This window comes from Salmo salar, chromosome 12 (genome assembly GCF_965601325.2).
Source record: "Salmo salar chromosome 12, fSalSal1, whole genome shotgun sequence".
Classification (NCBI taxonomy): domain Eukaryota; kingdom Metazoa; phylum Chordata; class Actinopteri; order Salmoniformes; family Salmonidae; genus Salmo; species Salmo salar.
Genome location: NC_138302.1, coordinates 98,376,158 through 98,391,523, shown reverse-complemented (window position 1 = coordinate 98,391,523; position 15,366 = coordinate 98,376,158). Strand labels below are relative to the sequence as shown.

Sequence of the window (15,366 nt, the reverse complement as noted above, 5' to 3'; positions counted from 1 at the left end):
TCTGTCACATGTGCTCAGTGTGAACCTGCTTTCATCTGTGAAGAGCACAGGGTGCCAGTGGCGAATTTGCCAATCTTGGTGTTCTCTGGCAAATGCCAAACGTCCTGCACGGTGTTGGGCTGTAAGCACAACCCACACCTGTGGACGTCGGGCCCTCGTACCACCCTCATGGAGTCTGTTTCTGACCGTTTGAGCAGACACATGCACATTTGTGGCCTGCTGGAGGTCATTTTGCAGGGCTCTGGCAGTGCTTCTCCTGCTCCTCCTTGCGCAAAGGCAGAGGTAGCGGTCCTGCTGCTGGGTTGTTGCCCTCCTACGGCCTCCTCCACGTCTGCTGATGTACTGGCCTGTCTCCTGGTAGCGCCTCCATGCTCTGGACACTACGCTGACAGACACAGCAAACCTTCTTGCCACAGCTCGCATTGATGTGCCATCCTGGATGAGCTTTACTACCTGAGCCACTTGTATGGGTTGTAGACTCTGTCTCACGCTACCACTAGAGTGAAAGCACTGCCAGCATTCAAAAGTGACCAAAACATCAGCCAGGAAGCATAGGAGCTGAGAAGTGGTCTGTGGTCACCACCTGCAGAAGCACTCCTTTATTGGGGGTGTCTTGCTAATTGCCTATAATTTCCACCTGTTGTCTATTCCATTTGCACAACATCATGTGAAATGTATTGTCAATCAGTGTTGCTTCCTAAGTGGACAGTTTGATTTCACAGAAGTGTGATTGACTTGGAGTTACATTGTGTTGTTTAAGTGTTCCCTTTATTTTTTTGAGCAGTATATATTTTTTAAACTAGCAATAGTGATCCGTGATAAGACATTTTGAGATGAATATCAGTGAACGTATAATGTGTGTATGTAGAACAATTGTATAATGAAAATTACACTAGAACAAGTTGTATATCATCGTCTCGAACCCACCGTCAGAGTTCTCTGTACGAGATGATGGCTCCACCAGGCTTCCATAACCCACCCTCAGAGTTCTCTGTACGAGATGATGGCTCCACCAGGCTTCCATAACCCACCCTCAGAGTTCTCTGTACGAGATGATGGCTCCACCAGGCTTCCATAACCCACCCTCAGAGTTCTCTGTACGAGATGATGGCTCCACCAGGCTTCCATAACCCACCCTCAGAGTTCTCTGTACGAGATGATGGCTCCACCAGGCTTCCATAACCCACCCTCAGAGTTCTCTGTACGAGATGATGGCTCCACCAGGCTTCCATAACCCACCCTCAGAGTTCTCTGTACGAGATGATGGCTCCACCAGGCTTCCATCGCAACGGAGACATTCTGAAATGTCATCTAAATACAGTATGATAATAATAGCACAATAACTGTGTAATAAAATAGGTCTTATGTCTAACAACACCCACTCTCTTGGTTTAGGTGTGTTGAAAACAACCAGTAAAATAATGTATAGATAGAGATTTGGAATGGTCCTTCAGATTCTCAAGAACTTCTACAGATGCACCATTGAGAGTATCTTGACTTGCTGCATCACCGCTTGGTATGGCAACTGCACCGCCCTCGTCCACAAGGCCCTACAGAGCTCCCAGGCATTCTAGACATACACACCAAGCGGTGTCTGAGGAAGGCCCGAAAAAATGTCCGAGACTTCAGCCAACCCTGACATAGACTGTTCTCTCTACTTCTATCCGGCAGATGGCGCCAGAGTATGAAGTCTCGGACAAACAGGCTCCGAGACAGCTTCTGCCCCCAAGCAATGACACTTTTACACAGATAGACAATAGCTGCCTACCCCCCTCCACGGACTATATGCACACTCACAGGTCTCTACCCACACAAACAGACACACCTACACTGACACTCTTGCAAATACACGCACAGACACACGCACGGACACACGCACGGACACACACACACACACACACACCACTTATGCTGCTGCCATAATGTTGACTATTATTATTATTATTATTATTATTATTATTATTATTATTATTATTTATCCTGCTACCAGTCACTTTCTCATCCCAGCCTATATATCTACCTCAAATTACTCCAGTATCTCTACACATTGTAAATGTGTTACTGGCACTGTCCCATATGGCTCACATTCTCATATTGTTTCTTTCTTCCTTTCTTTTTTTTTAGTTATACTATTTTGATAGTGAATCCTGTTGGGATGGGCTTGCTAGTTAAGATTGTCACTGTACTTGTGCATGTAACAATAAAACGCTAAACTAGTAAAGATAGATTAGACACTTCTCCAAATAGACTTGAGGGGGAAAACATAAACAACATCCTCTATGAGGATACGCATTTAGCTGTATGTACAGTACACTATATATACACAAAAGTATGTGGACAACCCTTCAAATTAGTGGATTCGGCTATTTCTGCCACACCCGTTGCTGACAGGTGTATAAAATCGAGCACACAGCCATGCATTCTCCAACATTGGCAGTAGAATGGCCCGTACTGAAGAGCTTAGAGACTTTCAACGTAGCACCGTCATAGGATGCCACTTTTCCAACAAGTCAGTTCATAACATTTCGGCCCTGCTAGAGCTGCCCCCGGTCAACTATAAGAGCTGTTATTGTGAAGTGGAAACGTCTAGGAGCAACAACAGCTCAGCTGCGAAGTGGTAGACCACACAAACTAATAGCATAAAAATCGTCTGTCTTCGGTTGCGACACTCACTACTGAGTTCCAAACTGCATTTACATTTACGTCATTTAGCAGACGCTCTTATCCAGAGCGACTTACAAATTGGTGCATTCACCTTATGATATCCAGTGGAACAACCACTTTACAATAGTACATCTATATCTTTTTTTTGGGGGGGGGGGGGGGGGGGGGGACTGTTCGTTCGGGAGCTTCATGAAATGGGTTTCTTGGCCAAGGAGCCGAACACAAGCCTAAGATCACCCTGCACAATGCCAAGCACAGCTGGAGTGGTGTAAAGCTCACCGCCATTGGACTCTGGAGCAGTGGAAATGTGTTCTCTGGAGTGATGAATCAAGCTTCACCATCTGGCAATCCAATGGACGAATCTGGATTTGGCTGATGCCAGGATAACGTTACATGACCAAATGAATAGTGCCAACTGTAAAGTTTGAAGGAGAAGGAATATTGGTCTGGGGCTGTTTTTCATGGTTCAGGTTAGGCCCCTTAGTGCCAGTGAAGGGAAATCTTAACGCTACAGCATACAGTGACATTCTAGATGATTGTGTCCTTTCAATTTTGTGGCAACAGTTTGGGGAAGGCCCTTTCCTGTTTCAGCATGACAATGCCCCCATGTACAAAGCGAGGTCCATACAGAAATGGTTTGTCAAGATCGGTGTGGAAGAACTTGACTGGCCTGCACAGAGCCCTAACCTCAACCCCATTGAACACCTTTGGGATGAATTGGAACGTCATTTGAAACACCCAACATCAGTGCCAGACCTCACTAATGTCCTTGTGGCTGAATGGAAGCAAATCACCACAGCAATGTTCCAACATCTAGTGGAAAACCTTTCCAGAAGAGTGGAGGTTATTACAGCAGCAAATGGGGGACCAACTCCATATCAATGCCCATGATTTTGGAATGAGATGTTCGACGAGCAGGTGTCCACATACTTTTGATCATGTAGTGCATGTTCTCATGGGGGGTATCCCAGTCCTACATGTCTGATAGGGCAGTTAATGTCATGATGGACATTAGAGCAGTTGCTCCCTGGTCCACAGCCATCTACACTGAGCCTTGTACTAAATATAGTTCAACTTCCACCTTTGCCGTGATGGAGAGTAGCTATTATTAGTACACTGACTCAATAAATATGCAAACCATGTCAACTTGGGAGTCCAATGATAGCCTACCTATTACATAACACTGGCAAATTGGCATGTTACCGCTTAACCCTTCTGAACTGGCCAACTGTTGATGCTTTCAGCAACTTCTGTTGGTGTTGGTGAAATCTACTAAACAAGCTAGTCATTCGCTCACAAACGTAAGAGATCCTACTTTCAATTTCACATAATGATTTTGGCACAACGGCATCGTCACAAATTTGAGAATATATGTATCATTTTTTTGCATAGTTTAATTTCTAACCAATAACAACAGACTATCCTGAATATATAAAAAAATTGGAATACACTAGGGTATATATATAATGTCCCAGACGTTTTTCCTGAGTGAACTGCTTCAGTAAATATTGAAGTAATTTCAGGCAAGTTTCAAATCATGTGTGTAATGATTCCGATGCTCCAAAACAAGATATGATCATAATTGAATCTATTGTAATATTGCATAGGCCCAAGTCTTCTCTCCCATCACTTCAGATTACTATGTGATATCCACTTCTCAGCAGAGAGAATCTTTGCAGTAGTCACACTAGAAAATGGTAAAGGTGAAGAGTTTAGGGTAGCAGGCTAGCAGGCTAGTCAGATTCAGGTCAGGTTTCATTGAGGGGTGTTGAGAGCACAGCATGCACTTGTGGAAAGGTCCTCTGCAGTCTACTGACTGAAGGCCTAACACGGCCAAGTTAAAACACTGATGTACTGTACTGTATATAAACTCAGCAAAAAAAGAAACATCCCTTTTTCAGGACCCTGTCTTTCAAAGATAATTCGTAAAAATCCAAATAACTTCACAGATCTTCATTGTAAAGGGTTTAAACACTGTTTCCCATGCTTGTTCAATGAACCATAAACAATTAATGAACATGCACCTGTGGAACGGTCGTTAAGACACTAACAGCTTACAGACGGTAGGCAATTAAGGCCACAGTTATGAAAACTTAGGACACTTAAGAGGCCTTAGGCGAACATGCCTTGGGCATGCTACAAGGAGGCATGAGGACTGCAGATGTGGCCAGGGAAATAAATTGCAATGTCTGTACTGTGACATGCCTAAGACAGCACTACAGGGAGACAGGGTGGACAGCTGATCATCCTCGCAGTGGCAGACCACGTGTAACAACACCTGCACAGGATCGGTACATCCGAACATCACACCTGCGGGACAGGTACAGGATGGCAACAACAACTGCCCGAGTTACACCAGGAACACACAATCCCTCCATCAGTGCTCAGACTGTCAGCAATAGGCTGAGAGAGGATGGATTGAGGGCTTGTAGGCCGGTTGTAAGGCAGGTCCTCACCAGACATCACCGGCAACAACGTCACCTATGGGCATAAACCCCACCGTTGCTGGACCAGACAGGACTGGCAAAAAGTGCTCTTCACTGGGGAGTCGCGGTTTTGTCTCACCAGGGGTGATGGTCGGATTTGCGTTTATCGTCGAAGGAATGAGTTTTACACCGAGGCCTGTACTCTGGAGCCGGATCGATTTGGAGGTGGAGGGTCCGTCATGGTCTGGTCCGGTGTGTCACAGCATCATCGGACTGAGCTTGTCGTCATTGCAGGCAATCTCAGCGCTGTGCATTACAGGGAAGACATCCTCCTCCCTCATGTGGTACCCTTCCTGCAGGCTCATCCTGACATGACCCTCCAGCATGACAATGTCACCAGCCATACTGCTCGTTCTGTGCGTGATTTCCTGCAAGACAGGAATGTCAGTGTTCTGCCAGGGCCAGCGAAGAGCCCGGATCTCAATCCCATTGAGCACGTCTGGGACCTGTTGGATCGGAGGGTGAGGGCAAGGGCCACTCCCCCCAGAAATGTCCGGGAACTTGCAGGTGCCTTGGTGGAAGAGTGGGGTAACATCTCACAGCAAGAACTGGCAAATCTGGTGCAGTCCATGAGGAGATGCACTGCAGTACTTAATGCAGCTGGTGGCCACACCAGATACTGACTGTTACTTTTGATTTTGACCCCCCTTTGTTCAGGACACATTATTCAATTTCTGTTAGTCACATGTCTGTGGAACTTGTTCAGTTTATGTCTCAGTTGTTGAATCTTGTTATGTTCATACAAATATTTACACATGTTAAGTTTGCTGAAAATAAACGCAGTTGACAGTGAGAGGACACCCGTCCAAAAACATTAGGGGTGAATTATTTGAACAATTTATTCCTAAATGAATGTCATCCTTTCATATAAGCAATAGGCTACTTCAATAAAGAGGACATAATGAAGGCGGTAACCAGGGATAAGCAGTGAATAACAGTTGTTTATTCAAGTCCTTTGTTAAACATAACAAGGTAATAAAATCTGTTTGCAAGACAAATATTTACCAGTGACTGGGTCAAAAGGTATATTAAGGCACTTGTTTCATGTGTTTTTGTGTGGGATTGCCGAAAAATGCAACTTACACAAAATAGCTGCTGCCACTCATGTGTATTTTTTTTTTTAAAGACAACTAAAGACATACCCTTCCCATCCCAGAAAACAATTCACCTGTTTAAGGCCAAGTGACATTCTTCTAAACAAAATGTATTTTGGAAAATCTGACACATTACTGAAACATTACCTAGTGGCAACAACACCAATAACAACTTAAGAAACAGTCGGAACAAGGGATATTTTTGATGATATTGTAGAGGCATATTACAGCAGCCCAGAACCAGAGGTAGGTTTGACTGAGAAGTTTTCTTTCTGAGGTGTTTTGTTGTCCGCTCCATGTCTTAATATTTAGACAGTTAGATGAGGTGGAATCATCGAATCATCCAACCCCAGCCACCCTCGTCAGCCTCGCTTCCTTCGGCTGGTTCCAACATTTAAAGCGTCCCAGCATCCTTCAATCAGTTACATGTGTTCAGGGTGGTTCTGCAAACAGGTGATGAACTCTTTGACGGGGTGTCCATGGAAACAGATCTGGTTGACAGCACTGAACAAGGGGAACCTGGAAGGTGGAAAGCTGGGATATCAGTTTCAGTTTTAAGACAAAAATGCCCGATTCACACCAAAGTGCCAACCCAAACCGTACTGGCTTACAGTATATATACAGTGGTGTGAAGTACTTAAAAAATATATTTTAAAGTAATACTTAAGTAGTTTTTGGGGTATCTGTACTTTACTATTTAGATTTTTGACAACTTTTACTTCACTACATTCCTAAAGAAAATAATGTACTTTTTACTCCATACATTTTCCCTGACACCCAAAACTACTCGTTACATTTTCAATACTTAGCAGGACAGGAAAATGGTCCAGTTAACACGCTTTTTAAGAGAACATCTCTGGTCATCCCTACTGCTTCTGATCTGGCGGACTTACTGAACACACATGCTTCATTTGTAAATGATGTCTGAGTGTTGGAGTGTGCCCCTGGCTTTCCGTAAATTAAAAGAAAACAAGAAAATGGTGCCGTCTGGTTAGCAATTTGTACTTTTACTTTTGATACTTAAGTATATTTTAGCAATTACATTTACTTTTGATAGTTAAGTATATTTAAAACCAAATACTTTTAGACTTTTACTCAAGTAGTATTTTACTGGGTGACTTTCACTTTTACTTGAGTAACTTTCTATTAATGTATCAGCTCAGTAGTGTGAAAAGGTTATAAGAGTGGTTTATACATGTCATTGGATGTTCAATTAAGAACATAACTCGCTCTCAGAAGATTCTGAAGGCAAAACTCATCAAATGTAACTCACTTGTCCACCAGCCCCTTCTTCTTCAGAATGTGGTTGACTTCAGCTGCAGTGGCTGGACCCTGGAGTTTCTGACCATTCAACATCTCCTTCTCCAACTCCTCAATAGTCTACACAGGGAGACACAAATACAAAGACAGAGTGAGAGAGATTTAAAAAAAAAAAAAAGAAAAGAGATGTATATAGAGGGGACACATGAGAGAGAACATTTTTAACATTTAGAATATGAACGATAACAGGTATGACACACTCTTTCCACACTCCTCACAGCACCTTTCCGGTTTTGGCGAAGGCCTCTGCGATCTTGCGGTTGCGTCCGCCGTAGCAAGTTGTGATGAGGTCGGCGACGCCACAGCTCTCCAGGAAAGTGACGGGGGAGACGGGTCCGGCGGTGCAGAATATCCGGGCGAAGGCGATCATCTCCATCAGCCCCAGTCTGATCACCGCTGCCTTGGTGTTATCACCGAAGCCCAGGCCGTCACAGAACCCTGCTCCCACCGCCACTATGTTCTGGGGTGGGAGAAGAAGAGCTAGTTTTTAAACCATTATGATCTCATCTGAAAATAGAAATCTAAAAAGCAATTTGTCTTAAAAGATTCTCTGACGATGGTCGCATGACCAAAACACGCCTGTTACATTACGCTCCTTTGTTTGAGCACCTGTTAATACACACACAAACAGCAGCATTTTTTCCTTAAATACTCAGTGTCTGTTTCCTCCTTCCACTTTTTATTTTACCTTTATTTAACTAGGCAAGTCAGTTAAGAACAAATTCTTATTTACAATGACGGCCTAGGAACAGTGGGTTAACTGCCTTGTTCAGGGGCAGAACGACAGATTTTTACCTTGTCAGCTCAGGGATTCGATCTTGCAACCTTTCGGTTTTTAGTCCAACGCTCTAACAGCTAGGCTTACCCTGCCGCCCCATTCCGGTGAGAACATTGTAACACTTTCCCCCTCTCCTTCCTGCGTAACTAAAGGCCCACCTTGAGAGCGCCACAGATCTCTACTACGTCAGCTTCCTCCACCACGGTAACTCTGAAGTTAGTGGTCTGCATCAGTTTTTTCAGGATGGGGCCCCACTCTTTGTTCTTGCACCCTGTGTGACGAATACAAAACATGGAGAATTATTACACGTGAAAAATATCTTCAATACCATACCTGGGGTTGGCAGGTAGCCTAGTGGTTAGAGCGTTGGGCTAGTAAACGCAAGGTTGCTAGATCGAATCCCTGAGCTGACAAGGTAAAAATCTGTTGTTCTGCCCTGAACAAGGCAGTTCCCCGGTAGGCCGTTATTGAAAATAAGAATTTGTTCTTAACTGACTTGCCTAGTTAAATTAAATAAAAACAATTATTTTAAAAAATCATGAAATTGATCTTTACTTATGTAGAACAAAAGCATTGATGTGCTATTTTAATTTACATTTTTTTTTTACATTTCAGTCATTTAGCAGACGCTCTTATCCAGAGCGACTTACAGTAGTGAATGCATACATTTCATTTTCATTTCATACAATTTATTTTTTTTTTTTTCTTCTTTTTGTACTTGGCCCCCCGTGGGAATCGAACCCACAACCCTGGCGTTGCAAACACCATGCTCTACCAACTGAGCTACGGGGAAGGTAATGGTAAGAGATATACTGTGTTCTTTTTTTCCTAAACAACCAAAACACTTTACCGATTGTTGTTTCGCAGAATTTCTCCTCCGCGACTTCGTTGGCTATGTTAGCTCCCATCAGCACTGTCATGGTGACGCCCAGCTTCTCTCTGATGACATCAGAGATCAGCTTCAACCCCTCGGGACCTTCATCCACACCCTGAAACATAGATCACCATGGATACATCTATTCATATTGTCTCCCTCATCAACATCCTACAACAACCGATCACCAGGAATGTAGGTCCGCCTCATCATCCTATTTACAGCAACAAACAACAAATAGAAGCAGCAGTATTCAATTCTGTAAATTCAAAATCAGAAGTTTACCCTTTCAAAAAGGTAATTGTTTGCTGTTGCATTGAGGTAGTCATTTTTGAAGATCTGGCCTTATTCAAAACAGGCCCTGAAAGCAACAAACCCAGTCACCTTGATTAGAGACATGCCCACAGCATCCTTCTTGATGTGTTCTTTGATGGTGTCACAGATTCTGTTGATGAACTGGTGTGGAATAACGAAGATCAGGATGTCTGCTCCCTTCACAGCATCCGTCACCTCTGGAACAGCCACCTACATGGGTGAAGACAGATTCATCGGGTGGATGTGTGGCAGACTTAAATCTAAAAGTTGGTCCAAAAAAAAAAAATGATTACGTAATAATTAGTTAATTAATAATCAGGTAATAATCAAATCTGTTTTTTTATTGAACCTGAAAAGGTGATACATGCATTGTTGTGTTTTCTATCGTGACAAACTGTAAAAAAAAATGTATGTTAGCTACACAAGAGATTTGGTTCTGGGTTACTTCTAAAATTATTAATACAAACACATCCCCCCCCCCAGAGTATTTTGAATGGCTGAAATGAATGAGTCTTACGATGTTTGGGGGAAGCTTGTGTCCTGGCAGGTACTTTACGTTCTCATGGTCTGTATTGATGATCTCTGTGAGTTTACGTCCGTTCACCATCTCCTCAAATACCCACATGTTCACTGTCGTGTCGAACACGTCAAGCTTTCCTGCATTGGCGCCTACAATCTTGGCAATGGCAGAGCCCCTGTAGATGTGAAACAAAAGTGTCTCTTTCAAACAATCCTATTGTTTCATTCCTGTTCTCCACATTTTAGGATCTTAAGAAATTACTTAAATTGAAAGAGGATGATATACTTGTATTAGATCAGGGTGCAAGACCCAGTGAGGGAATCCCACTTTGAGAGATCAACAGGCTAGCAGTGAGATGTTAGAATTTTGAATGTCTTGCAATTGTATTTGGGTGCTCCTGTGGCTCAGTTGGTAGAGCATGGTGTGTGCAACGCCAGGGTTGTGGGTTTGATTCCCACGGGGGGCCAGTACAACAACAAAAAAAATGCATGAAATGAAATGTATGCATTCACTACTGTAAGTCGCTCTGGATAAGAGCATCTGCTAAAATGACTAACATGTAAAAAAAAAAATATGTATTTGGTTCGTAAAGCTTGTCTCTCACTGCTGCCAATCAGTTAAGCTTTCTAGCGCCACATATTATGTAACAGATGCTGGAGAGAGATCAGGAGAAAAAAAATGATGCCATAAGTCATTCTTAAAAAGTGGACTCAAATTATTATTGAGTCAATAATTAACATTCACTGTTTATAATGAATACAAACCACACCTAACGAGTGTAATGGCACAGTAGTGATTACTCAAACATTATTTTACATCAATCTATGAGGCAAAGAGTTATTTTAAAGATCAGACAACTCAATATTGATTCAGCTACTTTCCCTCCATTGTACTAGTAGCCTACATAACAACACAACCTCAGAGAACATAAGAGCATTCCCGAGGAAGTAAATCCAAGGCCCTGCAGTGCGGCAGTTCAAAGCGTTTGTTGTCATAGGCGGCGCACAACTGGCTCAGCGTCGTCCGGGTTAGTGGAGGGGTAGGCCGTCATTGTAAAATAAGAATTTGTTCTTAACTGACTTGCCTAGTTAAATAAATAAAGGTTACATCAACAAAAAAAAAAATAGCACCACGGCTGCTGGACATACCACCACCACCCTTCAAGTTCATCACATAATATGTTTAATATGACACGATCAGCCCTTTTGTGAGTGAGTGTGTGTGTGTGTGTGTGTGTGTGTGTGTGTGTGTGTGTGTGTGTGTGTGTGTGGTGTGTGTGTGTGTGTGTGAGAGAGAGAAAAACTATAAGGAGTTGAACTGCATTCTGCATGAACCAAACATCCGATCAGGTCACTGTGGCTAAAACTTCAATAATCCAGCAAATCTACTAGATTAAATAAACTATATTGAGATCATAAATTAAATTCTGATATTTGCCCCAGTTATGTTGCATTATCATTATCACCATAGGTCCAATTGAGACAAATCGAGTCGTGTTATTATTAGTCTGATAAATCAACAAGGAAAGCAGGGGAAATCCAACGCGAACAGGGCAACAGTAGTTTACTGTAGGCCTGTCTTTCAAACAGCTTCAATTCTACGGCCTAAAACGTGATACACAACGGATCCAAAAGATTCAGTGTTATTACCGCCTCAAATTACAGTCCCTTAAATCAGGCATTTGAAAACCGCTTACATGCAAAAACTACCCTCCCGTGTACATTAAGATCATTCTGTATCAGCAGCTCAGAAAGAGCTAAATATGTTTAGAATAAATTAATATATATATATATATATATATATATAAAAAGGTGTTTACCAGTTGCCAGAGCCAATGATGCATACTTTCTTAAGTGCCATGATGTACAATGCGACAGTCCACGGTGTCTGCTGCTTGTCCTGAAGTGCTTGGTGCGAGACGCGTCTGAAACCGAGACGAAATGTATTTATACCGGACACCGTTTGGGTCACGCCTCCTCCTAGTTATTGGTCAGCGCCGTCAGGGCCCGACCAGCTAGAGGACCAGTTCTAATCCCATTAAGGAGCAATGTGTCGCGTTAGGAAGGAGTCTCACATCGTGTCCTTTAGCACACCTCGATGTTCAGAGAGGTGAGGCTTATGACCTACAATGATTAGGATAATGTCAAGAGCAAAAAAGTTTGGTGAAGCAATATCTAAACTCCTTATCCTATGAACACGATATGCTGACCTGATCGTCCCCCTGGTTGTTATAGTATACCCTCTGCTGCATCACCCCACTGCTCTGCTCTGCTGCATCACCCCATCACCCCACTGCATCACCCCACTGCTCTGCTGCATCACCCCACTGCTCTGCTGCATCACCCCACTGCTCTGCTGCATCACCCCATCACCCCACTGCTCTGCTGCATCACCCCACTGCTCTGCTGCATCACCCCAGCTGCATCACCCCACTGCTCTGCTCTGCTGCATCACCCCGCTGCTCTGCACAGGTGTGTGTTATCAGAACTAAACGGTGATGATGTGAGCACTAGGCAGGTAACATCTTTAAATGGAAAGAATGCATCAAATGGTTAAACTTTAAATAATTAATTCACAACCAAGAAGTTATCATTGACGATATCCTTTATTATAGCATAGGGTTCAAACATACAGGAAGAAAATAGGTTTGGTCCATGAAATAAAAAATACAATTCATGTCTGAAGATTTAAAATCAGTCTTCAGTATCATCCTTTTACATGTTTTGGGGTCAATTCAGCATTAAATCAGAACGTTGATTGAAATTACACTCAATATTGAAAAAAAAATATGAAAATACCCATTGAAAATAGATGTATTTAAATTAACTACTGAACTGATACTGAATTGAGGCTAACGATAACGCTTCTTACATCCTCTACATGTCACATCTAAACAGAAATACCTACAAGCCTAAAGCCTTCTGCCATACTAGCAAAAAAGCTGAAATTCGTGACTGTCACAGCTAAAAAGTGAACCGAGCTCTATGCTTCTCTTCCTCAGGTGTTGATAGCCTTCTGCACACTAACAAATAAAGGATGAAAACCCAGAGGAATTAATCTGAACCGAACAGTAAAAGCCTAAAACCTTGTTCTCCCTCTTCCACAACTGCAACTTGCTGCTAGGTTATAGAGAATGTTCTGGATTAAACCATTGGGGTCACTTGAAGGGGAACGTCTTAGGCAAACGGAGCATTAGACAATGAGTCAAAATGATGGTATGTCCTTTAAAAAAACAGACATTTTCCCCTTCACATCAGATTATTCTGCTCATTATTTACAAAAACTAGATAGACTTGAGATCATTACTACTAAACACTACTTCCTTAATATTCTTTACTTCTAACTAACAAGACTTCATTACTTTCATTTTTTTTTTTTTTTAATATACAAAAAAAACAAAGCTCCTCCAAAATAGTTTAAAATGAAAAGGCCACTTAAATGGTTAACTAATCAACATAGGTGTGATCACCATGCTTCGAAGTGTTCATAGGGGAATTTTGAAGCACACAAGATTCTAAAAGTAGAATTTCTGACAACATTCCAGAAGCATTTAAAATAATCTTGGTAAGAAAGGAACAGCCAACGGGGCAATAGAAGGCCACTGAATACTCACACAACCCTATCAATAGCAAACAAACACTGAATATCAATTCCAGACCAAAGGCAGAATGGTAGTGTGCGTAGGCTATCACCTGATCAGTTAGTTTGGACTCAGAGTGGGGTAGATAGTCCAAGCATTTAAAATTAACCCAATGCTTTTTCACCATGGCCCCTACTTAAAATTCCCAATATTAGTTATTGTGAAGTAGCATCAATACTTAGCTTGGGGGTAATTTCAAACTCACTTAGGCCTGAATATAGACTCAAGATCTGTGAGAGAGTTCAGCACAGAAAATAAATGCTTTAGGGATTAAACAGAGATTGACCATTGAGAGAAAATAAGTCAAAATATATTTTAGTGGGACAAATATAAAAGAGTAAGTAGCAATCAAACATTTATACATAATCATAACAGCTGCTAGTTGATGTTAAAATATATCCTACAGTTACCATCAATAGTAAAGCAGTCTATATCTAAGATGTTTATCTAAGCGTTTAGCAAAAAAAAAAAAAAATCAGCAGTGTATTTATAAATATGAACGTCCAAAAACGTCTCTTTTCGTCCTCCCAGAGACAACAGTCACTTGTTTTCCTCCGTTAACCTGCTTTTCTTTGACATAATCTTGTCTAGGTGTTTCTGATTCCCAGGGCTTGTTCCAGCTCCTGGCGCCTCTGCTGGACCTGAAATACGTTTTAAAGAAACACAAAAACGAAGAGATTAAAATGTAGATAAAGAACAATATTACATTTCAGAAATGGTAATGCTATTTTCAATTTCATAGAGCACTTTAGAACAGATTAGAGCATGTTATAAGTGAAAGGAATACCAGGTAATGCTAGGTAAATAGCAGGTAATGCTAGGTAAATAGCAGGTAATGCTAGGTAAATAGCAGGTAATGCTAGGTAAATAGCAGGTAATGCTAGGTAAATAGCAGGTTATGCTAGGTAAATAGCAGTGGCAACAGTACCGTAAAATAAAGTATAACTAAAAATCATGTTAGATAATGATCGTAAGTATTTAGTAGGGCAGAAAAACTTGGCAGTATGAGTCAGCAATGATGACCCTTCATGGGGAATGAATGGCAGAAGGTTACCTTGGGAGTAGAAGTAACAACATACAGAATGGAGAGAGGTGAGGAGGTTACCTTGGAGTAGAAGTAACGACATACAGCCTCCTGGGCCCAGGGTTGGAAATAGAACTCAGCTCTCCTCTCTTCTTCTGGGTTCGCAACCACATCAGTCATAGTCTGTAAAAAATAATCACATATACACATTCGAAACTTTACGCACTATAAGCATCATGCATGTTATCTATATTTATCTTTTCATAACACGTAAAATTCTATTGGAGATCAGAAATATCTTTACCAGGGGTGGACCTGTGGCAAGGCGGCAACATCAACCCTATCCTTATATTGTGGTCAAAAACACCGCTCTGGGACCATCTCTGTGTAAAGCATACTAGGGTTGGTATGCTCCTAAGTAGGACTCCCTTAAAATAACTTTGCTTGAAAAACAAACTAAAAAAGCGTCAATATTAATGTTTGTCCCTCGAGACGCAGTAGCAACATAGCCAGTATACATTTCCTCAAAATAGTCTTCATTAATCTAAGATAAATCTGTCTCTCGTTGAATGCCAGCAAACTAAATTGCCACTCCGACTAGGAGTATTACTGTTGGCCAATCACAGACGAATGGGCGTAGACTTCAGCTAC

General features: G+C 42.0%; 2 protein-coding genes across 3 annotated transcripts in view; both read right to left on the bottom strand.

The window, feature by feature from the left end:
• Positions 1-6,071: 6,071 nt before the first annotated feature.
• Positions 6,072-11,959, bottom strand: LOC100136539 (glycerol-3-phosphate dehydrogenase). The gene is given in 8 exon segments (NM_001123639.1): positions 6,072-6,763; positions 7,518-7,624; positions 7,788-8,024; positions 8,501-8,613; positions 9,193-9,331; positions 9,601-9,741; positions 10,049-10,226; positions 11,871-11,959. Coding segments are annotated over 8 exon segments (1,053 nt in total). The 5' UTR covers positions 11,912-11,959; the 3' UTR covers positions 6,072-6,666.
• Positions 11,960-12,637: 678 nt separating this feature from the next.
• LOC106566194 (SWI/SNF-related matrix-associated actin-dependent regulator of chromatin subfamily D member 1) overlaps positions 12,638-15,366 on the bottom strand; it is a 38,960-nt gene continuing 36,231 nt past the window's right edge. For both annotated transcript variants that reach the window (XM_045691959.2, XM_045691960.2), the window contains exons 11-12: positions 14,797-14,898; positions 12,638-14,332 (exon numbers count right to left, since the gene is read on the bottom strand). In XM_045691959.2, coding sequence (XP_045547915.1) covers positions 14,279-14,332; positions 14,797-14,898 — 156 coding nt within the window. In that variant the 3' untranslated portion in view covers positions 12,638-14,278. The remainder of the gene's footprint in view (positions 14,333-14,796; positions 14,899-15,366) is intronic.